The following is a 26,191-nucleotide window of genomic DNA, read 5'->3' as shown; positions in this document are numbered from 1 at the left end:
GGCTCCCCGCGCCCTGACCGCCGAGGGGCCGCGGGCGAGGCACCATGAGCGTGCGGCCTCCGCAGGCCCTCGACAGGTAGGTGGGGGGCCGGAGCGGGCCGGGGAGGGCCGGGGAGGGCCGGGGAGGGGGGGCCCGCAGCTCACCGCGGCCTCTGGGCGGCTGTCAGCCGGGGGAAGGGGGCCCGGGGCGGCGGGGAGACGACCCCCCCCACCACCACCACCACCCCGCAGCCGGAGGGTCCCCTCTGAAAAAGCAGCGTTTTGGGGTGAAACTCTGTGTTTTGGGGAGCGTGGGCAGGGCGGGCCGCGGCCTCTCCGGCTCCGGGGGGGGGGGGGGTGGTCTCAGCCCTCCCTGGCCCACCCTCCCCCCCACCCCAGGTCCCGTCCTGTCCCTCCGTCACCCCGGGACTGTCCCGTCCCAACGCGATGCTCGGACCAGGCTTATGGTCGTCGTCCCCCCCCTCAAAAAATAACACCCCAAAACCAATCCCGTCCGACCGGTGGGAAAATGTGGCCGAAATTAGAAATGGGGAGACACCCGGGTTCGCTCCTGCGCTGTTACATACCTTTCCCCGGGCGCAGCGGGAGCGTTTTGCCCCAAATAGCCTCAGTTTTAACCTGCATTTCTTCAGGTGGGCTTTTGGGGTGAGGGGGGGTGCGCCGCTGGGGTGGATGGGGCTCGGTTCCTCACAGGCAATTAAGCTAATTAAGCCCCAGCAGGACGCGTTCGCCTTCTGCCCCGGGAACGGGGGGCAAGCGGCCGGTGGGGGTCCCCGCTCGTCCCCCTCCCCGGGTCTCCGGACAGCGTGGTCCCAGGTAGGCAGCGCTGCCTGGGTCTTCCCGGCTCTGTGCACGGGAAGATGGAGGTCCGTGCACGTTTGGGAGCTGGAAACGGGCACCTCGCTCCTCGGCGGCCGGCTCGGACCCCTCTTGGCATCCGTGTCCGGGGTCCAAGCAGACCGACGTGGCAGGGGGGATGCGAGCCGGGGGAATAAGCCCCAGAAAAACCCCCATTTGCTTTTGGGGTGACTCGAGGGACGGAGGCGGATTGTGACTGCCCTGTCTCGGGACGAGGAGCTTCCCCGTGTCCCTGGCACGGCCGGGCTCGTGGGCCTGGACCCCCGGTCCGGCCGCGGGGATGCGACAGCATCTGTTCCACGCGGATCTCGCCCATTCGTGCCGCCGGCGTGGCTTTCTGCCGAAAACACGGCTTTCTTTTCGCTCCCCGTGCCCCAGAAGCAGCCGATTCAGGGGGGCGTTGGGGGCGGCTGCGACGCCGCGTCCGCTGGAGACATCCCTGGCCGACGGCCTTGAAGATGCTCAACGTGGGCTCCCGGCGCATCGGCACACGCTGCTGCGCCGAAAGGTGGTTTGGTGCGTTCGTCGGCAGGACGGGCGGCGTATTTCCACCTCCTTCGCCAACGAGCTTTTTGCGCGGCTTTCTCCTGGTTTGGAGGAAAGAGCGTGTGCGCGAGGCAGGGGCTGGGGTGGAGCACAAAACCACCCCGCCACGCTTTCCCTCTGTGTAACTCTTAATTAGCCGGAGAACCCGGCCACGAGGCCAGCGACGAGGCTCTGCCTGTTCGCAGCCAGCCCCTCCGGAGCAGAAATTAAGGAGCTGCTGAATTTCGCTCCCGTCCCGGGCGGGGAAGCGGCAGGATCAAGTCCCGGTGGCGTGTCGGAGCGGGGACGCGCCGCGTGAGCCTCGCTGCCCGACTTCCCCACCTCGGGGAGCTGTGGGGCGTCATTACCGGGCTTAAGACTTCTCTCTGCTCTTTAAATAGCCGCGGTCTCCTCCGCTCTTTAAGGTCAGGCGCCTGAAGTGCCCTGACCGAGCCGGGAGTCACTCGTTGCTGGGTGGCACGGCTCTTCGGCAACAAAAAATGACTTGCAAGTGGGTTAACGTGAGGACTTCCCCCCCCCCCCCCCCCGCCCCAAAACACCCCAGCAGCCCCTGCCCTCCTGCCAGCGCCAGGCGAACAATGGCTTTGGGGTGGGCATAGGGCTTCTGCCCGCCGGTCCCCGCGGCCCGTCGACGTCCAGGCAGCCCCCGCGGTTCCCAGGAGAGGCAGACCAGTGCAAACCAGTCTAGATCTTCCTCCTCCGGCGGTAGGAGACGCAGAAGGAGCTGCGCATCGCCAGCGAGCGCCCGGCCGGCCGCGGGGACGTGACTTGTCCGCGGGTTTAATCGCCGCTCTCTAACCTCTTGTATTGCCACGGTTTTAATCGCAGAAGGAGCCCTGGAGGAAAGCATTTCGAGAGCGGCCGTTCCCGAGCTGCACTGGTGGAAAAGAGGCGTGATCTTCCCCGCTGCGGGGTGCGCGGCTTTTATTTAGGAGGAAGGTCGGGGAGAAAACATCCCTTCGGGGTAGGTTATTCCATATCTCGCTCGCTGCTACAGATCTCGCACCCCAAAAGCGCCGTCAGTGCCGGACAAACCAGATCTGCCAGTCTGTGTTTTCCAGGAGATGAGTGGCACCGTTAATGATTACACTGTCCGGCACGGGGAGAGCTTGGGAGTGATTTGGAGCTGCTCACGGTCCTTGCCCGTCTTGCTGCACGCTCCGGCAGCATTCCCGGAAAAGCCGGGCGCCGCGCTGCGTGTGAACCGCATCTTCCTTGGTGGGGAATTCGGCTCCCGGCTCCGCTTTCCCCGTTGGACTCCCTCCACGCTCCCACGCCGTGGTTTTCTTGCAGGTGGGGAGGGGAAGGATGGCACACGCTTTTTAAGACAAAATTTTGAGGGAGGAAAGGGCTTTCGGTGTTGCAGGATTGCCGCTGATCCGGCCTAACTTTGCTGGTAGCGGTCACGATACTTAACATTTATGTAGCAGAGTGCGTGCGCCGAGTGCTTTGCAAACATTATCTAATTAAGATGTAAATACTTGCTCACCCCTTCCTCGCCTCCCGCCTTGGCTCCCGCAGCCCCTCCGTGCTCTTCCCCGGCTCTCGCCGGTCTCTGCCAGGCAGAGCGCTCCAGTCTCCATCCCTTTTTGGGTCTAATCCTGCTCGGGAGCTCCCACAGCCGCCTCCGGGAGTGGAGCCGGGGTTGTTTAGGGTCTCCCTTCCCCGGCTGCCCCCTTGTAGAGGCTGCCAGGGCCGTTTCGGGAGAGAGCGGTGCAGGAGGACCCCGGCCCAGCGAGCCGGGCAGGCGTCGCGACTGCGAAACCCAACAACTTTTGCGTAACCGACTGGCTGCCCGAAATCACAGCTGTCCCCGCGCTCGGGCTCCGTTCCTCCCTGTGGGGAATTGGCATTGCAAAAATTTGCAGCACACAGACAATTAGAAATGTGGGGAATGGAGTCTGCTGCGCCATTAAACAACCAGGGCTGCTGCGCTCGTCGTGTTAATTCCCCCCCCCCCCTATTTAATTAAAAGTCTTAATTTAAGCAAAGCTTTTGCAGAATCCCCTGTCTGCTGCAACGAAGTTGCTGGAGGAATCCGGGGCTTTAAATTCAGTTTGCTGTGGCGTGTACACGGGACTTTGCATCTGATTTGCAACATGAAATTTGTTACCAGCCGCCTCCTGAGGGCTGAGGCTTTGCTGTGCTTTTCTGCCTTGGAAAAAAAAAAAAATAAAAAAATAAGCGGGGGGAGAGGGAAAGAGAGAGAGAGAGAGAGAGAGGAGGGAAAAGCTTTGCTGCATAAACCCCAGATGGATCCGGGATGACTCCAGCCTCGTGGATTTGCGGGCGGCCGGGCAGCAGCTGCAGGGTGGCTTGGCAGTCGCATGTAGCCTGCGTGCCACGGGGACGCGCCGGATCTCGTCTGGCCGCCGCGTTGCCGGCGGTGCGGCCCCGGCCCTGCCGAACCCCTGGGGTTGGCAACGCGCTGGCGGTCCCGGCTCTGCCGCCGGGAAGAAGGAGCTGGGTCGCAGCCTGCAAACGCGCCGGGGTCGGCACGGCGGGGATGGAGGCACCGGGCTCTTGATCCGACACCGGCCAAAAGTCCCCGGAGGGCTGCTCTCGTCCCGCTCTTCATGCGGGCTCTGACGTGCCGGCTCTCCTCGGGGACGGGGGGTGTCATCGCAAGCTGCGTCTGCAGGCGGCCAAAAATGTCGAGAAATGATGTGGGTTTCCCCCCCTCCCCTCTTTCTTTCATTTGCTAGCAACACCCTAGCAAGGTTTTAAATCTGCCTCGCCGTGCAAACTTAGACGCAGACGCATAATTACAAGCTTCCCCGATGCGTCATCGTGCAGCAGTCGATGGGTCGGCCGCCGAGCAGGAGCGGGCGGGCGGCTTTTCCGTCCCCTGCAGCCGTCCCCGACGAGAAGCAGCAAGCGTCCCCGGGGGGGGGGGGGGGGGGGAAGACCCAGCCCGCTCCCGAGGCGGGATGCGGAGGGACGTTCCCCGGGAGATGCGCATCCTCGGCCCGGCCGGCTTTCCGCTGCAAGGCTGGAGCCGCTCCAGCGAGAGGAGCGTCGGGGCTGGACGCAGCCGGGCCAACGCGTTTTCCCTCTGCCGTGCCGCGGGGAGGGGGAAGGGGAGGAAGCTGAATCATTTTTCTTTTTTTCTTTTTTCTTTTTTTTTTTTTTTTTTTTTTTTTTAGCTGAAATTCCTTCCTTCCTTCCTGTCCCCAGAATACCAGTACGTGAAACCGTCTGCGGGGCTGTGGGCCGGGAGAGCGGCCGGCGGCAGGGTTTGGCACGGGAGATGTCGGGTAATCCTGGTGCTACCAGCAGCGCAGACCGTATCGTCGGGCTGCGGTGGAAGCAATGACTCAATTGCAAGAGGCATCCCACCAAGGCACTGATTTCCCTTTTCAAGTTGGTTTTTTGTTGGGGTTTGGGTTTTTTTTTCCTTTTTTCCTTATCTATTTCTATTTCTTTGCAACTTTTCCTGCTGACAGGCCGGCGCTGGCCCCACCTGCCTCCCCGCTCACCTCAAAAGGCAGCGGGTTTCCAGGCGTGCCGGCGCGGGCTCCGGCTGTTGGCAAAACGTTTTCTGTTCCCCGGAGCTGGGATCGCAGGGAGCAGCCGTTTGGAGACCTGGGAAGGGGAAAAAAATAAATAAAGCTCCCGGTCTCGGAGAGAGCGTTTTGCAAAGCTCCGGCTGGAGGCTGACCCGCTTTGAGGATTTGATCCTGTTCCTCTCTTAATCTTTTAATTGTGGCGTTTGCTCTGCGGGGGCTCCCAAGGTGGCAGCGCCTGTGCCGTGCTTTGCTCTTTAGCGTGCGCGATGATTTTATTTTCCTCCTCGTTTTTCCATTTATTTTTTTTTTTTTCCCTTGGCTTGTCCCTACCTCCGCCTGGCTGGGCGCCTCTCGCCGGGACGCCCGGCGTGCCCTCCCCTCGCTCCCCGCCGCGCTGCCCTCTTCCATCCTGCCCCCGTTGCAGGCGGGCTAGGCAGAGCGTCTCGCTCCCGTCGTGCGTTCGTGAAAAGCAAATAGCCGTCATTTAACTGAAAGTAGCCAAAATCGGGGAAAATAACCTCAGAGTGGAAACCTCTTGAGGGTAGCGCGTAGGATGTGGCTGCAGGTGCCGGTTCGGAGGCTGGCACCAGCGCTGGGACTGGGTGAGTCAAGGGCGGTTGCAGGATTCGGGCATCGTGCAAGGGTTCCGGAGTTCCAATTTTTAGGAAAACCGGAGGGCTGGTCTTTCAGGGCACCGAAAGGAGCTGCCCTGGCTCCGGGGTCAGGCCTCCGTCGAGCTGGCAGCGTTTGGTTTAAAATGGCATGTTTTGGCTCTCCGTAAGTCAATTAGGAAGGAGCTTATGCAAAGCCGAATTAAACTACTCTTTTAGACGGCAATAAGCCAGCGCTGGCCCGGCTCCTTCGAGCGGGATGGAAACGGGCTCCCGCCACGGGCGCGGGGTTGGCACCTCCCCGTGTGGGACTGGTGTCGGACTGGTGGCTCCTGGCTGGGCTGGGGGCTCAGCCGCGTGTGGTCCCGGTACCGTCGGGCACCGGGGAGCTTCCCCTAACGAAGGGGCTTAAGGACTGTCCCGCTGCGTAGCAGGGCCTTAAGTCCTGGCATCCGGGGTGATGCGGAAAGAGGAGCCGATCCTCCCTTGGCCCGGATAAGCGGCAGGTCTGACCTGCCCCGAGCGCCCTCCGCCTGGCTGCCGGGTAATCCCGCGGGGTTAATCCTGCGCCTACCCTTGGACCGACAACCGTGCCGGTCCTCATCCTGGATTGCTTCTGAAACAGGGGGGGGACCGGTCCCATTCCCGCCCCCAGCTCCCGGGGAAGCCGTTGGGGACGTTTCGGCCGTGTGTCCCCCTTCCGCAGCCCCCGTCCTGGGCTGCAACCGTGCCCGAGCTCCTTCGCGCCGAGGTCCTGGTTTATCCCCCCACTTCAGCGAGCAAGGCAGGGGTCGTAATTGAGTAAATGAGAGGCATAACGGTTGTGCAGGTCGGGTCTGGATTAAGATTGTCCAGGCAACCTTAAATGAGGTTGTTTTCCTAATATTTATCTCCTGGAGAGGGGAAGGAGCCGGGGAGCTGTTGCGCCTCGGGAGCCAGCTACGGCAGCGAGGCTGTTGGGTTTAGGCTGCTGCGGGCTCCGACTTTGCATCCCCGTGGGGCAGTTTTGGGGGGATACCCTCTTGCTCGGCCCCGCCACGAAGGGCTGAGAGTCTTGCCCGGCTTCGTGGTCCTCCAATGAAACCGGGCTGGGTTCGCTGCGGATGTTATTTTAGGCAGGTTGGGGCTTGCCAGGGGGGATGCTTGCCCAGGAGACACCCCCCCTGTGCTTCCCCCGGCCTGCCTCCAGGCAGCCCCCCTGCCCGAGGGACGATGCTGTGGGGGGCAATGCCGGGGAGCGATGCCGAGGGTCGATGCCTCCCCCTCCCCATCGTCCAGAGGAAGGCGTGAAACCGGGAGGAGGATTTGCACCGGCGAAGGCGAATCCTGCCCCGAGCCTGGCGGGCTCTGCGAGGCCGCGCCGGGCGCAGGGAGGTGTTTTTGGGTCCCGCCACCCTCCCCGAGGGGTGTAAGCGCGCTGTCACTCTGTCGTGTGTCACACCCCTGCCTCTTGATTTGTTTGTCTCCTCTTTCCCCCCCGCCTCCCCGCGCCGCTGTCCTCCGGGTGTCCCTTGTGCCACCTCTCACCGCCACCGCCCCTGTCTCTGTCCTCCCCAGCAGCCGACCGGGCAGCAAGAGGCAGCCTCACCTGCCCAGGTGAGCGGGGTCAGGGACGGGGCTGCTTGTGCTCTCATCCTGCACCCTCGCTTCATCGCAGCCTTCGGGGTGTAAGGCAGAGACCAGCTGCTCTTCCCACCGGGAGCACCTTCATTTTCTCGCTCTTCCCGTTGCTTTCCGACCCCTCCGGCCCTGCCCCGACGGGGGAGAGCTGTGGCTGGTTTGGTTGGGAGGAGGAGAGACAGGACAGTGGAGCCGGGCTTTCATCCCTGGGGCGGCGTGGGATCGTGGAGGGGCACGGGGAAGGGGAGGCAGCGCTCCAGACCCCTCGTTTTGTGGATGGAGCCGGCTTTGGAGGCAGAGTCAGGCCCCTGAGGAGGGATGAAGGCTGGGGACTGCTCTGGCATGCTGTTCCCTCTGGCCGCAGCTCGTGGGTCTCCTGCCCACACATCAAGCCCGCCGGCACCGTCTTGTTCAAGCATTTGCAGGGATGGCCGCCCAGCCTTGACTTCTCCAGACCCTCGTTAGCTGGAGGCGAGCCCCCCCTTCCTATCGCAGTCCTTCCAGCACGGCAGCGAGGGGACGTGCTGCGCCCCTTTGGTGCACAGAAGGCCCCAGCCCACGCGCCCATCCAGCATCCAAAGCCTTGCTGCAGGACTAGCGAGGCTCAGCGAGAGGGCAGGACCGTAAAGTAACTGTCCATTGTCTGTCTGTCTTTCTGTCACCCGTCCTTCGCTGCTTCGTGTCTCTCCTTCCATCAGCCCCATTGCAGCCTGGTAAAGACCTGCTGCCGAGCTCCGTCCTGTCTGCGCTACGTGACGCATCTCTCCCCTCGCCTGCTGCCTTCGCTGTTCTCCCCGAGCCCCGCTCGCCCCGGGCAGCCCCCGCCGCTCCTCCCTGCCGGCAAACGCGAGACTGCGGGGGTCCCAGCCCCGAGCGGGGTCTCTTCTGGGGCTCTCCCCGGAGCCCGGTGGTGGTGAAGGGAGAGGAGCCTTTTCCCAAGGTGGTTTGGCGACAGGCAACTGGAGGGACGGGCAGCACTCGCCTGTGCTGGCTGCCGTCGCCTTCCAGCTCCGTGCATTTGTTTTTCCCAAGCCCAAGAAGGAGCCGTGGCTGGAGGATGGCTCCGTCCAGCCGTCCCTGGTCCCACCGTGGCTGGAGGATGGCTCCGTCCAGCCATCCCCGGTCCCAGCTGTGGCTGGAGGATGGCTCCGTCCAGCCGTCCCCGGTCCCAGCTGTGGCCGGAGGATGGCTTTGTCCCTGGTCCCAGCTGTGGCTGGAGGATGGCTCCATCCAGCTGTCCCCCTCCTTGACCTCTCCTCCTCCTCCGCAGGTTAAGCAGCCTGTCTTCCCTGGGTGATTCGTCTTCAGAGCGGAGGTCTCCCGGGCACCACCGCCAGCCCTCCGACTCCTCCGAAACCACAGGTAGCTTTTCCCGCCCCCTCCTCTGCTTCTCTTGCACTTGAGGACTGCATTTAGTGCCCTGTCCGCCCAGGGAGCTTGGTGGCACGTTGCCACCTGCCTCAGTCCTTGCAGCGCCCTTGGGGATGGGGCTCCTGTGCCCCTCCGCGGCACCCAAAGTCACCCGGCCAAGGCTGCACGTGCCTGGGGAGGGCAGGACCCTTCCTCGGCTGCCGGTGAAGCAGCCCAGCAGGGCTAGGGATGACGCTCCAGCTACCCGCAGCCAGGAGCTCTTCCCACCCTGCCCGTGCTCACCGGGGGCACCCTGTTTTCAGGAGAAGGGGACCAAGCGGGGGACATCACGTGAGGGGTTCGTAGGGTGAGGGCGAATTAGCCGTGCCCTTGGGGTCTGGCAGCAGGGTAGCTGACTCCGGGGGCTCTGCAACGGGCTCTGGCTCGGGAGAGCCGGCAGGAGCCGCAGCCCCTGAACCTGAGAGCGGCGGGGGGTCCCCACAGGCCAAGCCCACGCCCCAGGCTTGAAGCCTCACTGATTCTCCCTCCTCTCCTTCCCCAGGTCTGGTGCAGCGCTGCGTCATCATCCAGAAGGACCAGCATGGCTTCGGCTTCACCGTCAGCGGGGACCGCGTCGTCCTGGTGCAGTCGGTGCGGCCAGGTGAGAGGGGCCGGCGCTGGCAGCAGGGGGGGCAGGAGGTGCCTCGGGGCTCCCCTCACCCACTCAGAGCCACGTCCCTCCTGAGAAAACGTGGGAGAAAGGGGTTTTCCTTCCTAAGCGTTGCTGGCTTGGGGTCTCGCTACAGCGTCGGCCGCGGTGGGCAGGACACGACTGCTGGGGGGAAGGCAGGCGTTTTTGGGGGGGTGCGTTTTGGGGAAGCTCCCCAAAACCGCCGCGCTCTCCCCGCTCCTTCTACAACCCGGGGAGCTGCTGACGGTGGGTGGGTGGGGAATTCCCTTTTGTAGCCCTGGGTAAACACAGATTCAGCAGCTCGCTGCTCTTGGCGCTGTGCTGCAGGAGACGCTGCCGGTTTTGCTGTATAATGACTTTGCGGGGTGGCAGGGCTTGGAGCAGCAATTTAAATAGACAATGAGCTGCTTATTTTACAGCGGATGTTCCCACCTCCTCCCCCTTCCCCCCCTCTAGCCCGAAAGCCAGGAAAAATGAGAATATAGGAAAGGGAAAACGCTGCGAGTTTCAAGGGCAGGTTAGCGCTGGCGTGCCTCTCTCCTGCAACTGGAGCTGCGTGGGGAGCCCCCCGCATCGGCCCCCTCACCCCGGGGCTGGCTGGGGGGACGGGGATGAGGTCCCCAGGTGCGGGACAGCCCAGAGTCCTGTCCCCCCTCTCCCCGCTCACTTCATTTGCCAATAACGAGGCCGTTAAAGCCGAAAGAATCCGAACAATCCGACGTACTTTCCACTCTCGGAGCTCGCTGCCGTGTCTCAGGCCCTTGGCTTGGAGTTGAACCTAATGGAAACATTTTCCTCTTGGTTTTGGCTTTAGGAAAAGCGAATTTTTCGTGTATTCCAACCTCGGCAGCTTTGTTAAAGAGCAGGCAGGGGGAGAGGAGGCAGAGCAGTGCTGCTCTTCCTGGGCCCCACTCCTGCCTTTGGATCCAGGCACGCGGTGGCTCTCTAGATGTGTCGGAGCCAACCCGAATGGTGGGATAACAGGTTGGGGCCCCCTCGTCCATCCCGAGACGGATGGAGAAGGCTGGGGACTGGCTGGGTGAGCAGAGGAGGGCTTGTCTGGATGAGCTGTGAGCTGAATGTGCGCTGGGTGTTGTGCGTAAAGCATCCAGAGGCTTGGTCGCCAGCCTTGTTCCGTGGGGAATACCGTGCCTGGTGGTCCCCGTGTCCGTCCGTCCATGTGTCCCCCGTCCCCCCCCCGGCAGGACGATAGCTGCACAGACTGTGCCAGGACGATCTGGGACCGGCGGGAGGGGAGCCCCTGGCTCCGTCTGCTGCCCCTCCGGCCCTCCTGACGCCTGTCTCTCCTCCCTGTGTCGCAGGGGGGGCGGCCATGAGAGCCGGCGTGCAGGAGGGGGACCGGATAGTCAAGGTGAGCATCCCCGGCCGTCGCCCCTGCTGCTTCTCCGCGCGGGGCCGCACACCCCGCTCCCCTCCCTCCCCCAGCCTGTCTGACCCACTCTCTCCTCTCCCAGGTGAACGGCACGATGGTGACTAACAGCTCTCACCTCGAAGTGGTGAAGTTAATCAAGTGTGAGTATGGCCAGGGAGCTGCGGCGGCTCCTTCTCACCCCGGGTGACCGGCAGCCCCGGTCCCCACCGGCCGGCTGCTCTGCTTGGCCGCCCCGCTCCATCGTGCCCGGGCTGCTGCGGATAAAACGGGAGGAGGCGGTGCGGGTGTGCAGAAGCACGTTTCCATCGGGCTATTAGGGAGATTGGTGGCAGCCAGCCCCCACCTCTTGTACCCACAGGGTGACGGTCTGCCCCGTAGCAGGGTCCTAAAAAGACAAATCGGTGTTTACAGCCTCGGTCACGAGCCTTGCAGCGCGGAGAGGGGCACCCCGTTCCTCCCCAGCCCGGGAGGCCACAGGATCCCACCCAAGGGCAGGTCTTGATTCTTGGGAAAAGATGGGAAAACCTGTCTCGGTTCTTCCAGTGTGTGTTTGCAGGGTGGGCCAGGGTAGCACCGGCCACGGCAGAGGTGGCCTCGCTGCTTACAGGGACAGGGACGTGCCCACCCCGATGCTGTGATGCCCATCGGATGCTTTAGGTTGAGAGGGTGAATAATGGAAGTCTTTCTCGCCCTCCCTTTCCCACTCCCAAATTTTTCCAGCCGGTGCCTACGTCGCTCTGACCCTCCTGGGCTCTCCCCCTCCTTCGGTGGGGCTCTCCAGTTCTCAGCAAGACGTGAGCATGGCAGGGGCTCCCCGCGTCACCCCCGCCTGTCCCCCACCACCTCCCCCACCGCCGCTCCCTCCGCCGCAGCGCATCACCGACCCCAAGCCCCTGCAGGTAGCAAACCGCGCGGCGCTCCCCCCCCCCAGCCGTCCACGCTGCCGCCCTGCCCTGTCCCCCCACCGCCCGGCACGGTGGGCAGGAGGAAAGCAAAGCTCAGCCCTCTTTGCATCCATCCGAAATTGCAGGACCCCGAAGTCCAGAAGCACGCGACGCAGATTCTCCGGAACATGCTGCGGCAGGAGGAGGCAGAGTTACAGGTACGGCGGCGGCACGGCTCTTTTCTTCTGCGGAGCCGCAGGGGAGCAGCCCTCGGTGCTGCCCCGGTGCTGTCCCGCCTTCCCGGCCCTTGCAGCACACAGTGACCTGCGCACGCTGCAGCCCATCGTCCCACCGATCTGCTCAGCCCCCTTTCCTCGTGGGCGGCGGGACGGGGCTTAACGGGGTCGGGGGGCCAGTGTGACCGTCCCCTCTCGTCTCTCCGCTCAGCGCTTCTACGAGGTGTACAGCCGAAACCCTGCCACCGCGGTGGAGGAGCAGATCGAGGGAGCGCGCCGGCGGGTCAGCCAGCTGCAGCTCAAAATCCTCCAGGAGACTGGTGGCTCCATGGTACGTGAAATTAGTGGGGTTACCCCCGGTTCAGGGGTCCTGCCATCCTCCCGGCTCCCTCCGAGCTCGGCCGGAGCCTGGGGAGACCCTCCTGAGGCGGTGGGCACAGCGGTGGAGGCAGCCCTGGTTTCCAAAACCTGCTGCAGTGGGAGCCGCTGCGGCTGGCCCGTCCCTGGCCCCGCGCCCGGGTGTCCCCACGTGCCGGGGAAATTCCCGCCGGTCCAACACACCTCCTCGTGTTGCAGGATTCGGGGCGGCTGTGCGGCGACTCCGGCTTGGCTGGTTTCAGGGTGATGGAAGGTGAGTTGTGCTGGCGGCTCAGACCCGTCCCCGTCTCCTGAACACGCGGGTCAGTCTCTCCTCTGCTCCCAGGACGCCTCTCCCTGGACTCGCAGGACGGTGACAGCGGGTTGGAGTCCGGGACGGAGCGGTTCCCCTCCGTGAGCGAGGTGAGAGCGGGCTTACTGCGGCCAGGGGGAGCCCACCCCAACTTCTGCTGGGCCCTGGGAGTGGGGAGAAAAGCCCAGATGGATGGGTCCGTGCCTCCTTAGGAGTCGAGGACCTGCTGTTGCAATCGCAATTATTTGTTTGCCATCTGAAGAAGCTGAATTTCTTGTAATGCGGTCTCGGCTCTGAATTTCTTGGGCTTGTCATGCTTAGCCTGGCATGACTGCCCCAAAATGAAGGGTACCCCGAAGTTTCTGGCTTGGGGGCCTAATCTTAAAGTTTTTCTGATGGCCCTGCTGGGTTTTTGTGGTTTCCAAGTTCCCTGGGCCCGTCTCCCTTTATGGTCTCTGACCTGGAAACTGCTCTCGAGATGGCCCCGAGTGCCTCTGCCGGGTGGGTTGAGCGGCGGCGGCAGCCCCCGGCGTGGAGCCTGGCCGTCCCCCCGCCCCGCGTCCCCTGACGCCTGCGTTGCCGTCCCGAGCAGATCTCCCTGAACCGCAACTCCGTCCTCTCCGACCACGGCCTGGACAGCCCGCGAACCTCCCCGGTCATCACCGCCCGCCTCTTCCAGCACCATCGCCGGCAGGGCTCCGACACCCCCTTCGCCCCTCCTGCCGAGCAGGTGGGCTGGGGCCGGGTGGGGGGGTCCCGCTGCGTGGCCAGGGCGTCTGATGGGTGCCCGACCCGATCAGACGTGGTCCAAGCCTCCCTCGGGAGCTGGCGGGGTGGGTGCTGCAAGGAGGGCGAAGGCGTCCCCCCAGAGCCGGGCGCCTGGCTCCTAACTCTGTCCCCTCTCCCTGGCAGGGGTTAGACCGGACAGGACGACCCCTCATCATCGGGCCGGAGGAGGATTATGACCCAGGATATTTCAATAACGAGGTTAACGGTGTCCAAAGTATTCTTGGCTTTTTGTCCCCTCTCCTTAGGGGACCGGGCTGTCCCCCTCCCACGTGGGGTCCCTTTGTGGGCCCCCATGCCCTGGCACCCGGTGGCGTTTAGAAATCCTCCTGGGGACATCCAGGGACGGGCTGGTCCCGGGGAGGCGAGTGCCCGGCTGGGGTGAGGAAAAGGGTGTGGGAGCTGGAGATTTACCCCGGTGCTGAGCTGTGGGACGGGCCTGATCCGGAGGAGTTGATTCCTTTCCTTCCTAACTGGCTCTTTCTCCTCTGGTCCCTTCTCCGCGCAGTGCGACTCCCTCTTCCAGGACCTGGGCAAGCTGAAATCACGGCCAGCGCATCTGGGGGTCTTCTTGCGCTACATCTTCTCCCAGGCAGATCCCAGCCCCCTGGTAAGGGACCCTCCGGTGCCACCGACGCGGGCACCAAGCAGGGCCGGGGCGGGGGGGGAGCGGATGCAGACGGGACGGCGTATTTGGCACTGTCCCTTCCTCCGAGTGAGCGCGGGGTGGTGCTGGTTTGCTGAGCCCGTCCGCAAAGCTCTTGCGTTGCCCTTCTGCCGGAGGCTGCCTGAGGCTGAGGCAGCTGCCTGCACCCGCCTGGTCCGCGGCTGCCTGCTGCAGGCAGCTGCCAGCCCGCGGTTCCCACAGCTGTGTGCGTGCACGTGAGGGGGAAGCACAGCGTAGGGTTACGCTTCCTCCCCTTCCTCCCAGGCGGGGCACGGGGAGGGGGGTGCTGCCCTCCCCAGACCCCAGCGATCGTTTCCTGTTTCATGGCCTTACGGGCGCCGCTTTACTGAGCCTTTCACTTCCCTGCTTCTAAACCTTCCTCCTCTTTCGCTGCCCACCTCCGCTCTCCCTTCCTTGCAGCTCTTCTACTTATGCACGGACGTTTGCCAGCAGACGGCCACCAAGGATTCCCGGGTCTTGGGGAAGGACATCTGGAACATCTTCTTGGACAGGAACGCGGTAAGGGCAGGACTCGGCTGTGAGCCTGCACAGGAGTCCTCGTCCCTGCAGGGGATCAGCTGGAAAGCCGGCGTTGGGTGTCGTGTCCCTTGCACGGGGATGGGGGTGTTTTTTTTAATGGCGTTTTTGTCACTGACATTGCTTTGTTGCTGCTGGTTCCTCCGCATCGGTGCAAGCAGTTGCGTAAGGCGCGTACCCACGCGTTGCACAACTGCAGCTGCCCCGGTGCCTGGAAGCTTGGCGCAGGCAGGAGAGGAGGGTCCTGGCAGCGAGGACGGGGCTCCAGGCGCTCCCCTTAGTGCTCCTGGGGCCCGGGGCCCCCTCGGAGGGAGCGGGGTCCTATTGAGCTGCTTCGGAGGGGGTTGGGTGTTGGGTGCTGGGATGAGTGCTGGGCGCTCGGTGTGCGAGATTCCCCAGCTCTCACCTCTCCGGCTGCAGAAATTGCCACGGGGCGACGGTGCAGGAGCGCAGGGCACCCTCTTCCACGCCGGCTTGAGCGTGGCTCTGGCGTGTGCGCCGTATCCCCAGCTCCTGCCAGCCCTGCTTGCTGCACGGGGAGAGCGAGCCGGTGCTGAGCTGTGCTTCTGTTCTGCCTTCCCTCCCCAGCCTCTCCGAGTGAAAGTGTCTGAGCAGCTCCTGGCTGAGATCGGTGAGTGAGGGGCTCCCGGGTCGTGTGCCGCGGCCCAGGGCCTGCCGCAGCACCCACGGTCTGCACGGCCGGCGTCACCGGCACCTTTGCCCTGAACAAGGGCTGTTCGTTAGGATGCCAAATCAGGATCCCGAAGGACTTCTGCGGGACTCTGCCCGTTGCCCTCTTAGAGAGCATGTGCCAAGGTTTGGGACTGGGGCTCCTGAGCTCTTCCCCAGCTCGGTCCCGGTGGTCCCGGGGGTCTTGTTATGGGCAGGTGTCTCAGCCTGGGTGTGCAAATTGGGAAACGGGTTGTCCCATCCTGGAAACCAACTAGCAAGGGGGCTGTGCTCTGGCAGGGGGAGGCCAGCAGAGAGGCTCTGCGGTCTCCCTGCCTGCCCTGCTCTGCCCAAGGGCCTGAGGCTGCCGGAAGATCCCTTGCGCTCTCCCTTGCATGCTGAGCATGGTTGGTGACACCGATTCTCTTCTCTCGTCCCCAGAGACTCGCCTGCGGAATGGGGACGATGTCCGTGCCGCCCTCTTTGAAGCTCAGGAGATGGTGATGCCCGAGATACAGGAGCAGATCCAGGACTACAGGTAACGCAACTGCCCGGGTGCCCCGCAGAGCTCGACGGGCTCCTGCCCGTGCGGGTGGCTGGTGCCCGGGCTAGTGGCCTTGACTCTTGTCCTCCGCAGAACAAAGCGCACCATGGGCCTGGGGAGTCTGTACGGGGAGAACGACCTCTTGGACCTGGACGGGGACCCCCAGAAGGAGCGGCAAGTGGCCGAGAAGCAGCTGGCCCAGCTGGGCGACATACTGTGAGTGCCGGGCTGCCGCGGAGGCTCCCTGCCCTGCACGTGGGGGAGCGCCTTCTCTGCCTGGATTTGGGGCGAGGATGTGGGGAAGGGGATCAGACACAGGCTTAGCTCTGCTCCTTGATCCTGCTTGATCCACGTTTGCCGTTGGAGGTGGGAAGGAGAGTTTGGAGCCGGCACTGGGTGCCGTGAGGGGCAGGGGGCACGGTGGGATGGAGGGCTCGGTGCTGCGAGCGCTCTGCCTGGGGGCTGAGTAGAGGAGCCTGTTCCAAACAAGCTCTTTTATCCCTCCCCATCTCTCTCTCCAGGTCAAAATATGAAGAGGACAGGAGGTGAGTGGCCCCGGGGCACAGGGGGAGCGCGTCCAGATGCGACTGCCTTACAGTTGTTAGCTGAGGAGGCAAAAGGAGAGGAGTCGCAGGAGCATCCCCTTCCCGTGCTGGCCTCCGGCACCCTCTCCCCGTGCCAGGCGTATCCCCGTGGGCTCTCAGGCTGGCCCTGGGGAAGGGTGAACACTTACCTCAGGGTCCTGGCGTGCCGGGTGCGGCCCCCTGCCAGCCCCTGCCGCCACAGCTTGCCCTCTTGAACTGCTTCTTGCCTTTCCTCCCTTCTCACTTGCCCTGCATCCCAACCCGGGCATCCTCTCCTGCCTGGGGTTGGATGGACCCTCTCTCCCCGCAGAGCCCCGCGGGATGTCCCGGCCTCCCCCATTGTCCCCTCCCCGGCCTGCGGTGCCCTGTCCTGGTGTCGGATCTCCAGCCTCACGCTCTCCTCTCTTCCAGCTCCCCCATGGCCTTTGCCCTCAGCACGTATATGAACCACACAGGCATCCGCAGCCGGGAGCCCCGGGTGGCCGGCACCAGCGAGAAGGCCCAGTCCCTCCCAGACAGGGACAAGTGGCTGCCCTTCTTCCCCAAGACCAAGAAGGTGGGTGGCTTGCTGGCAGCCGCTCCTCCGCCCCGGGGCCAGGCTGGATCCTTTGAGGCGACCCGGGGAGATCCCCGTCTCCCCCCGTGCCTTGGAGAGCCACTTAGCGCCAGGGCGGAGCTCGATCCTGGCCCCATCCCTTCCCCAACGGCTCACGCCGCGGCGTTCAGCCAGCGCGGTGAAGGTTGGGGTCACCCTCGGGGCCCGCGTGGTGACGTGTTTTTATCAGTGCTCCTCTCGGGTGTCCCAACAGAGCAGCAGCACGAAGAAGGACAAGGATGCCATGGAAGACAAGAAACGCAACCCCATCCTCAAGTACATTGGGAAGCCCAAAATCTCCTCCCAGAGCAGTGAGTATCGGGACCTTCTGGGGTGCTGTACCCACCAGCCTCCCTGCTGCTTGGAGGAGATCTGCAGCCGTCTGCGTGCCCGGGGCCGTCGGGTGGCCTTCGGCACCCGTGGGACTCCCGTTCACCCGGTAGCAGGCATTTTCTCATCAGCCACCCTCTGCTCTCCTCCAGCCACTCGTTGGAAACCTGTTGTCTCAGCCGTCCGTGCTCCCAGATGGCTTTGAGGGGAGTGGGAAGGGAGCAGAGCTGAGCTCTCCCCCCCAGATTTATCTTACGTACCCAATCCTGCAGGCTTACGGGCTGCTCGCTGTGTCTTAAAAGTGCCAGAGCACCTGAGGGGGCTGAAGTGGTGGAGAGCAAGTGTGGACACGTGTGTGTGTGTGTGTACACGTGTGTGTGTGTACACGTGTGTGTGTGCCCGCCTTCCTCTCCCTCTCCTTCTGCTTTGAGTTCTCATGCCGTTAGCTCACACGTTCCCTCTTTGCCTCCTTCACTGCTGAAATGCAGGATTGATTTGACATCTCATTTTTGTTTTCCCTTTCAGCATTTCATGTCCCTTTGTCCCCTGTTGAAGGTAAAAGGCCTCTTCTTTTGTTTGCCATTCACCTCATGTGCTCAGTTTTATTTTGTCCCCCCCCGAGCTACCCCAGCGTTGTTGCACCGGGTGTTGGGGTGGGCTCGGACGGGTGCCGGGGGGTCCGGGAGGAGGGCTGCCCGCGGCGGCTGGCCGTTCCCTCCCAGGCGCTGGCTCAGCACATCTCCCCGAGGAAGCTGGCAGCCGGCCTCGGGGAAGTCCCCTCGGTGAGCGGTCGCCGTGCCACCACCGGCGCCTTCGCCTCCGCAGCCCGAGCTGGGTGGGGCTCCGCCAGGCAGACGGCCGAGGCCGCGGTGCCGCGGGGTGGGCGGCAGCACCAGCACCTCCTGCCCAGCCGCGCGCAGCCCCGGTCTCACAGGGGATGCTTCCTTGCTTTCGCCCCAGCAGTCAAACCCGGCAATGTGAGGAACATCATCCAGCACTTTGAGAACAACCAGCATTACGAGAGCCAGGAGCCCGGCACCCAGCGTCTCTCCACCGGCAGCTTCCCCGAGGACCTGCTGGAGTCGGACGGGTAGGGTGGGGGGACACGTCGGGGGCAGCCCGTGCTCTCGGGGGTCCCACGGCGGTTTTTGGCGGGTTTGCGTGCGCGGGGACGTCCCTGCCTGTCCCACCGGGCTCAGCCTGTTCTCGGCTTTGTCTCCCTGCTGCAGTTCCCGCGCTGAGGTCAAGCTGGGCCGCTCGGAGAGCTTGAAAGGCCGGGAGGAGATGAAGAAATCCCGGAAAGCAGAAAACGTGCCTCGGTCCCGTAGCGATGTGGACATGGATGCCGCAGCCGAGGCCACGAGGCTTCATCAGTCGGCATCGTCTTCCGCTTCCAGCCTGTCCACAAGGTGGGAGACGCCATCCGAGTCCCGGGCAGGGAGGACCTGGGTTCCCCTGGGCACGTTTGGCTTCCAAGAGGAGCTGGGACGGCCGGGGCTCTGAAAGCTGAACCCCTTGGGCTGAGACGCTGTCTCTTGGGAAGGCTTTTGCTGAGCCTGCGTGTCAAGGCCCAAGCCCCAGGCACGCAGAGCGGGGTGGTCCCGGTCCCGCAGCGCCCAGCTGCCTGCAGAGCCTCCTGGCCGACGTTTGCCAGGGGAAAACAGAGAGAATTGGGCTTTAATCCCCATTTGTGCCCCAAACCCCCCTCGCAGCCAGTAGCACCGGACCCACGTCTGGAGGGGCTTATGGAAACGCTGCTGGGTGCTACCCCACAGGGTGCAGCGATGGGAGGAGGGGGGCCGGGACATCGAGACACGAGGGTGACTCTCCCATTCCTCCCCAGGTCGCTGGAAAATCCCACCCCCCCGTACACGCCGAAGATGGGACGCAGGTGAGTGGCCCAGCCTCGGTCTCTGCCGTCTCTACCGCGCCGCCCCGAGCCGGCTGGGGTCCCTGGGGCCAGTTTTCCTTCAGAGCAGGAGGGTCACTGTAGGGGTGTGCCGGGGCTGTGCCCCCGCTTTGGGGGTCACAGGGGCTCCGTCTGTGCCTTCCTAGCTTTTCCCTCCCCGTAAGCGAGCCTTGAGAGAGCACAAGGGGAGGCGATGCCCAGGGCTGCCCCGGGAGGGAGTCCCCTGTTAGTTCTCCATCCTCCTGGGGCGAGGGGGCACCTCTGTTCCCTTGTGTCTCACGCAGGAGCTTAAAGGACCTATATAGATGTCTGCTGGGGGACCTAGTCTTTAGCTCAAGAGTCAGAGGCTTGTACTTCTTGTGCTGAAGGCCCCGGGTTCAAGCCGAAATAGGGCCCAGGTAGATATTGGCTGTACTGGGAGCGCTGCGGGGTGGGCTGGCTGGATGCGGGTGGCTGCAGAGTACTCCCACCGCTGCCTTTCACCCTCCCAGGAGCATCGAGTCGCCCAACCTGGGTTTCGGCGTGGACCCTTTCCTGCCTCATCTCCTGGAGGACGAGCAGGGCCAGCTCTCCGACCTGGAGCCCGAGCTGGATTCCCAGAACTGGCAGCACACGGTCAGCCGAGAGCTGGTGGCCAACCTGCCGCAGAAGGAGATCGACCGGCAAGAGGTGATCAACGGTAAGGAGCACGGGGCATCCCAGGGACGCGAGGGACCCCCCCGGCAGCGCACCCCAGCACCGCGGGGCTCCCCTGGGCATTTCTCCACCCCTGTGCCTTTCGCACAGAGCTCTTTGCCACCGAAGGGTCTCACCTCCGCATCCTCCGAGTCCTCGACCTCCTCTTCTACCAGCGGATGAAGAAGGAGAGCCTGCTGTCCCGGGAAGAGCTGGCGCTCCTCTTCCCCAACCTCCCTGACCTTATAGAAATCCACAGTAAGCCTCTTCGCGCTTGGATCCTGTTCCCCCCTGGAAATAACCCCCTGCAGTGGGAGCAGAGGGTGGCCCACGGCTGCCCGCGGCTTCTGTGTGGTCACCCACCATTTGGACCAGCCCTGCTGACGGCATTGTACCGTCTCGCCGCTCCAGCCTCTCCTTTCCCTCTCCCGGGAGCGATCCAGAGCCTGTTTTTTCCAAGCTCTGCCAATGCCCGTTGTCTGGGACGCCTGGTCTGTACCAGCCCTTGGCGTAGCACGCTTTCAGGACACGCTTTCGGTGTCACACTCCTTGACACACTGCGTCCGGGATGGCAGCAATCGAAGCCCATCTGGCTCTCGGCCCCTCCTGCCTTCACCCATGCCGGAGAGCCGGCAGGGACCCTCTGGGGCCGGCAGCTCGGCGGGTGCTTGCACGGACGAGTGGTGGGTGGCCGCGGCGCCCCGTTGACGTGAGTCCTGTCTGTCTCTCACATCCTCATTCAGATTCTCTCTCCGAATCCATGAAGAAGCTCCGGGAAGAAGGACCAATCATCAAAGAAATTGGGGATCTCATGCTGTCTCGGGTAAGGGGGGACAGGGGGTGGTAGAGCCCCCAGGGGCATCTTGTCCTCCAGCGTGGAGGGGTCGGCATCTTTAAAGGGGAGGTGGAGGTGACCCCACTGTCACGGGAGACCTGCGCTGTCCTCCAGCCGTGGCCGCGCTCGGAGCAGACGAGCTCGGGGAGACTCGGGGTTCAGGGCCAAGCCTGGGGGGTGCCTGAGCCAAGTTCTCCCCTGCACCCCCCCCCCCCCAGTTCGATGGCCTGGCCAAAGAGGAAATCCAGCAGGTCGCTGCTGACTTCTGCTCTTACCAATCCATCGCCCTAGAGCTGATCAAAACCAAGCAGCGCAAGGAGACCCGTTTCCAGATCTTCATGCAGGTTTGTCCCTCTCCTGGGCCGTTCCTCGCCCCGGTGCTCCCCTGGCTTCCCCTGATCCCACCTCGGGGCTTTTGTCCTCTTCCCTCTGCCCTAGGAAGCGGAAAGCAATCCGCAGTGCCGGCGCCTGCAGCTCAAGGACTTGATCATCTCCGAAATGCAGCGCCTGACCAAGTACCCGCTGCTGCTGGAGAACATCATCAAGCACACCGAGGGTAGGGGCTGGGGCTGGGGGGGCACCGGGGGCTTGTCCCCAGGGTCGCTCGGCTGCGTGCTCCCGTCTCCAGCACATCCTTCGGCTGGCAGGAGGTGATCGCTTTCTGCCGTGGGGCTCGTGCCTCTCTGTTGCCATCCAGAGCAAAATCCCAGGGCGGTGGGGAGGACGTGCTGCCTTTCCAGCAGAAAGAGCCGGGCCAGGGGGGTCCTGGGGGTGGGAAAATCTCCCTCTTGTCGGCAGGGGAGCTCCGGGCCAGCGGCGTTTTGTGCCTGGGATGCGGCTGGGAGCCTGTCACAGCGAGACAGGGACAGCCCCATCTCCTCTGGGTGCTGCTGCCCGCTGACCCGCTCTCCCCTCTCTGCCATCCCAGCGGGCACCTCGGAGCACGACAAGCTGTGCCGAGCCCGGGACCAGTGCCGGGACATCCTCAAGTATGTGAACGAGGCGGTGAAGCGAGCGGAGAACCGGCACCGGCTGGAAAGCTACCAGAAACGCCTGGATGCCACCTCGCTGGAGAGGACCAGCAACCCACTGGCTGCCGAGTTCAAGGTAGCTCCAGCTCCCGGGCAGCGGCGGGGGGCTGGCGGGGGGCTGCCTGGCCCCAGCCCACACTCGCCACCGCCCTCGGCTTCCCACAGAACCTGGACCTCACCTCACGGCGCATGATCCACGAAGGGCCGCTCACCTGGCGCATCAGCAAGGACAAGACTGTGGGTACGGACCTTCCCCGCTGCCCGGTACCGGGAGCGCTGGGAGACCTCCCCCTGGATCCTCAGCGTCCCCCGGGACATGGGCATTTTACCTCCAGCCCCAGCGGCATTACAGGGACCCCCTTTGCCACATCCGCCGGGCCGTCGTCCCTCCTGGCTGCAAGGAGGGAGCTTCCACCTGGCTTGCGAGCGCATCCCTGGCTGAGCCTCCGCTCTCTGTCTCCTCTCCCACCCTAGACCTGCACGTGCTGCTCCTCGAGGATCTCTTGGTGCTGCTGCAGAAGCAGGACGAGAAACTGGTGCTCAAGTGCCACAGCAAGACGGCGCTGGGCTCTTCGGACAACAAGCAGACCTTCAGCCCCGTCCTCAAGCTCAACTCGGTGCTCATCCGCTCCGTGGCTACAGGTAAGGAGAAAGGCCAGGGAGAAGCCGCGGGGGCTGGCAGCGAGGACCGCCTGTCCTCCGGCCGTGTCCCACTGCGGCCGTGCTGGTGACACCCGTGCCAGTGGGTTGGGTTTAAAGCCCTCGCCATGCTCTGACCTTCCTCGTCACTCTTGGTCACCCCATGCAGATAAACGAGCCCTCTTCATCATCTGCACGTCGGAGTTGGGACCCCAGATCTACGAGCTGGTGGCGCTGACGTCCTCCGAGAAAAACACGTGAGGCTCAGCGGGGACGGGTCCTGGCAGCGATGGGCAGTGCCTGCCCGGGGTGGGGGCTTCTCTGGGGGGGGGCAGCAGCCCCCCCCCCCCCCGGGGAGCTGACATGGGGCTGTCGGCCGGGCAGGTGGATGGAGCTGCTGGAGGAGGCGGTGCAGAGCGCCACGAGGAATGCCACCTTCCCCCCCAAGCGCCGGACGCTGGAGCCCACCCGCACAGCACCCTCCGGGTGAGCAGCCCGGCTCTTGCTGGGAGTCGGGGCCCTAGCCCAGTCCTGTGCTGGTGGGCGCCGGGGGACGAGGCCAGCGGGCTGCTGGTCTCTCCGGAGGGCGGTTGGGATGGGGACAGGGTTCCTCCCTGCTCACTGGGGACCTGGGGGCGGCTGCCGGGGCACCTGGCACCTCGTGCGGGGGCTTTGGCAGCGTCTGCCCTGGGGTCGGCGCTGCCCCCCCCCCCCCCGAGCCCCCGGCTCCTGCCTTTTGTCTAACCCACCTTCTCCGTCCTCGCAGCCTGGTGTTACAGGACCCCGACGTCTCCCCCATCCTGTCCCGAGGCGCCAGCTCTGGAGCAGAGGCGGAGGCAGAGGATTGCTCCTCAGGTGAGCTCCCCCGGCCCCCCCTGCCGCTCGCTGCCTGCACCCTGCCTGTCTTTCGGGGACTGGGCGTGGGTCTGAGCTCTCCCCTTCTCCCCCGCAGCAGACGACAATCCCACCGCGCTCCTGGGCAGGGAGAAGCCCCCGGCGCTGCTGGAGGAGGCGGTGAGCAGCGAGGTGGAGGAAGGGGAGGAAGAGCTGCCTGCAGCCCCCCTGCCCGCAGGGGCCGGCGTGGAGGCGGCCGACACCCTCCCGGCCGAGCGGCCGGGGCCCCCCACGCGCCTGGCACTCCCGGGGCCCATCGGCGCGGAGGGGCTGGCCGAAGCGGCGCTGGAGGATGGTGAGTGCCGCGGGGGGCTCCGGCGGGGAGGCCCCCCCGCGATGCCAGCCTCTCCTCGGGGGAGCTGAAGCCCAAAAATGCCTCTTCCCCCCCCCACCACCACTACCACCACGCTCCATCCCAGTGGAGAACCTGCGGCTCCTGATCCTACGGAGGCTCCTGCCCTGTCGGGACGCGGAGCCCGAGGACGACCTGACGCCCACGCCATCGGTCATTGGGGGTGCCGGCCAGGCCTGGGACTCGGTGCTCTCCAGCCAGGATTCAGCCTCCCAGGAGGTGCTGGCAGAGCCCCCGAGCGCCGCCGAGGACACGAAGCCTCGGTCGAGCCGGGAGGAGACGGACGAGACGGGTCCGGCTGCCGAGGAGCCGAGCAGCTACAAAGTTGTCCGAAAAGGTAGAGGGGTGGCAGCGAGGGTCCTCGGCCGGGCAGGGTGGGGGACAGGCGCCGAGGACCCCTCTCCTCTCCCTGTGACCTGCCCCTCGCTGGGATTTGGGGTCTCCCTCCCTGCTTGCCTGCGTGAGCTTCGCTGGATCGGGGCTGGGGGCTTGCACGGGGGGGCCAAGGGGTGCGGGTGAACCCCCCGCCTCTCTCCTATGTGCACCCCAGGGGTGTGGGGGTGCTGATGGGTGCCGGTGGTGGGATGCTGATGGGTGCTGGTGGATGCCGGTATTGGGGTGCTGGTGACGGGGTGCTGGTGGATGCCGGTATTGGGGTGCTGGTGACGGGGTGTTGGTGGGTGCCAGTATTGGGGTGCTGGTAGGTGCTGGTGACGGGGTGCTGGTGGGTACTGCTGGTGTGTGCTGGTATTGGGGTGCTGGTGGGTACTGGTGATGGGTGCTGGATGCTGGTGGGTGCCGGTATTGGGGTGCTGGTGGGTGCTGGTATTGGGGTGCTGGTGATGGCTGCTGGTGCTGGATGCTGGTGCTGGAGGGTGCCGGTATTGGGGTGCTGGTGGGTACTGGTCATGGGTGCTGATGTTGGTGGGTGACAGTATTAGGGTGCTGGTGACAGGGTGCTGGTGGGTACTGGTGCTGGGTGCTGATGCTGGGTGCTGGTGGGTGCCGGTATTGGGGTACTGGTGCTGGTGGGTGCCAGTATTGGGTTACTGGTGATGGGTGCTGGTGCTGGGTGCTGGTGGGTGCCGGTATTGGGGTACTGGTGCTGGTGGGTGCCGGTATTGGGGTGCTGGTGATGGGTGCTGGTGCTGGGTGCTGGTGGGTGCCGGTATTGGGGTGCTGGTGATGGGGTGCTGGTGCTGGGTTGCCGGTGGCGGGCCTGTTCAGCCCTTCCCTCTCCCCTCCCCCCTCTCTTTTCGGGGTGCACAGCCCAGGCGGAGGGTGCTAAGGAGGCCACGCCCTCGCCAGGCAGCAGCCAATCAGAAACTGAGCTGCAGGAAGGAGGCGGAGCTAATGTAGATGGTAAAAAAGGCCCCCCCCATCCCCTCCCCAGGCCTCGCAGTGTCCCCATGTCCCCACGTCCCCACCAAGGGGATGCCCTCGTGTCCCTTGAGGGGAGCCGTGCCCTCCAAGGGGACACGTGTCCCTGGCAGGGGGGACGGTGTCACCTGGGAGGACGTGTCCCTGGGTGGGGCGGGGCCGGGGGGGGGGAGAACCGTGTCCCTGAGGACTGTCCCCATGGCCGAGGACACCCAGCGCCATGGCAGCCCCAGCCATGACCCAGAGCCGAGCTGGAAACGGGTCTGTAGCCGGATCCTGCCGCGAAGGGGCACAACCCGCTGCCCCCCTGCTTGGGGGGGGCGGGGAGGTGGCAGGATCTCAGGCAGCAAACTGCCCCCCCCCCCCCCCGGGGGGGCACCAGCACCCACGCGAGCTGGCCCCTGCCACGCTAACGCTGCACATCCCCTCTTCAGGCAACTACTTCTACGTCAGCATGCCCACGGGACTCCCCCAGCCCGCGGCCCCGGGACCCCGCGCCACCCCCCCAGCCCCCCGCGGGGCTCCCCGCAGGAGGCACCCACCCGTCCCAGCCCCACCGAAGGGTCCCCGGACCCCCCCGCTCCCCTCCGCGACGTGGACCTCATCTTCCCGCACCATCGAGCAGCTGACGCTGAAGCTCAACAGGCTGAAAGTGAGCTTTTCCCCTGAATTGGGGAAAGCCGGAGGGGGGGTGTCATGGAGGGGAGGGGGACATGGGCCTCGACCCCAACCTGCACCCACCCCTCTGACCTGGCACCCTTTCTCCCGGGCACCCTCCAGGCTGTCGAAACAGCCCACCGGGGAGCTGCTGCGGTCCCTGGGGCGCAGTTCCTCGACCGACGCCATCCCCCTGGGGGGCTCAGCCCCGGAGATGGACGGGTGGTCCCAGCGGCCCCCCAGCCCCGACGGTGACAGCCCCTTGTCCCGCGCCCTCCGGAGCCTGCAGGGCCCTGCCACCAACGCCCCAGGTAAGACCCCACCGCCATGCAGTGCTCGCCCCCCCCCCCCCCCCCCCTCCCCTCGCCCCCCCGTCCCCCTCACCCCCTTCTCCCCATCTCTTCCAGGCTCCAGAGCCCCCTTGCCGAGGACCCCGCTCGCGACGCCGGCCTTTAGCCGCAGTGGGGGGGGGGGTGTCTCCCCCCACCCCAAGAGTCGCTCGAAGCCGGGGAGCTGCCCGACAGCCCCCGCGCCCCCCGCCCCGTCCCCCTCCCGGCAGCCGTGGGAGCCTCCCCCCCCCGAGACTGCCGGGGGCTTCGGCTGGAAGGAGGGAGCACGATCCGGCGGGGCCGGCAGCTGGGCCCCCTCACCCCCTCGCATGGCAGCCCCGGCTCGGCCCCCCAACCCCTTCCCGGCCCCCCCCCCGTGCCCCCTCCCCGGCCGCGAGAGCTGGATCTAG

At 64.9% G+C, this 26,191-nt stretch overlaps 1 protein-coding gene across 1 annotated transcript; it reads left to right on the top strand.

The window, feature by feature from the left end:
- On the top strand, positions 1-26,191 carry ARHGEF11 (Rho guanine nucleotide exchange factor 11). Its single transcript, XM_076363895.1, is given in 44 exon segments — positions 1-76; positions 8,415-8,506; positions 9,057-9,155; positions 10,508-10,557; positions 10,661-10,718; positions 11,299-11,477; positions 11,609-11,680; positions 11,910-12,029; positions 12,275-12,329; positions 12,402-12,478; positions 12,961-13,098; positions 13,281-13,355; positions 13,663-13,764; positions 14,242-14,340; positions 14,947-14,989; positions 15,469-15,565; positions 15,665-15,787; positions 16,093-16,116; positions 16,567-16,711; positions 16,965-17,061; positions 17,606-17,635; positions 18,041-18,170; positions 18,310-18,489; positions 18,924-18,971; positions 19,481-19,668; positions 19,776-19,922; positions 20,408-20,487; positions 20,718-20,843; positions 20,938-21,055; positions 21,428-21,606; positions 21,696-21,771; positions 22,005-22,172; positions 22,339-22,426; positions 22,554-22,655; positions 22,936-23,024; positions 23,122-23,358; positions 23,483-23,752; positions 24,685-24,777; positions 25,230-25,294; positions 25,297-25,404; positions 25,406-25,447; positions 25,576-25,596; positions 25,598-25,763; positions 25,860-26,191. Coding segments are annotated over 44 exon segments (4,860 nt in total). The 5' UTR covers positions 1-44.

Source organism: Aptenodytes patagonicus, unplaced genomic scaffold (genome assembly GCF_965638725.1).
Source record: "Aptenodytes patagonicus unplaced genomic scaffold, bAptPat1.pri.cur scaffold_203, whole genome shotgun sequence".
Classification (NCBI taxonomy): domain Eukaryota; kingdom Metazoa; phylum Chordata; class Aves; order Sphenisciformes; family Spheniscidae; genus Aptenodytes; species Aptenodytes patagonicus.
Note: the sequence above shows the minus strand (reverse complement) of the source record. Positions and strands in the feature narration are given on the sequence as shown.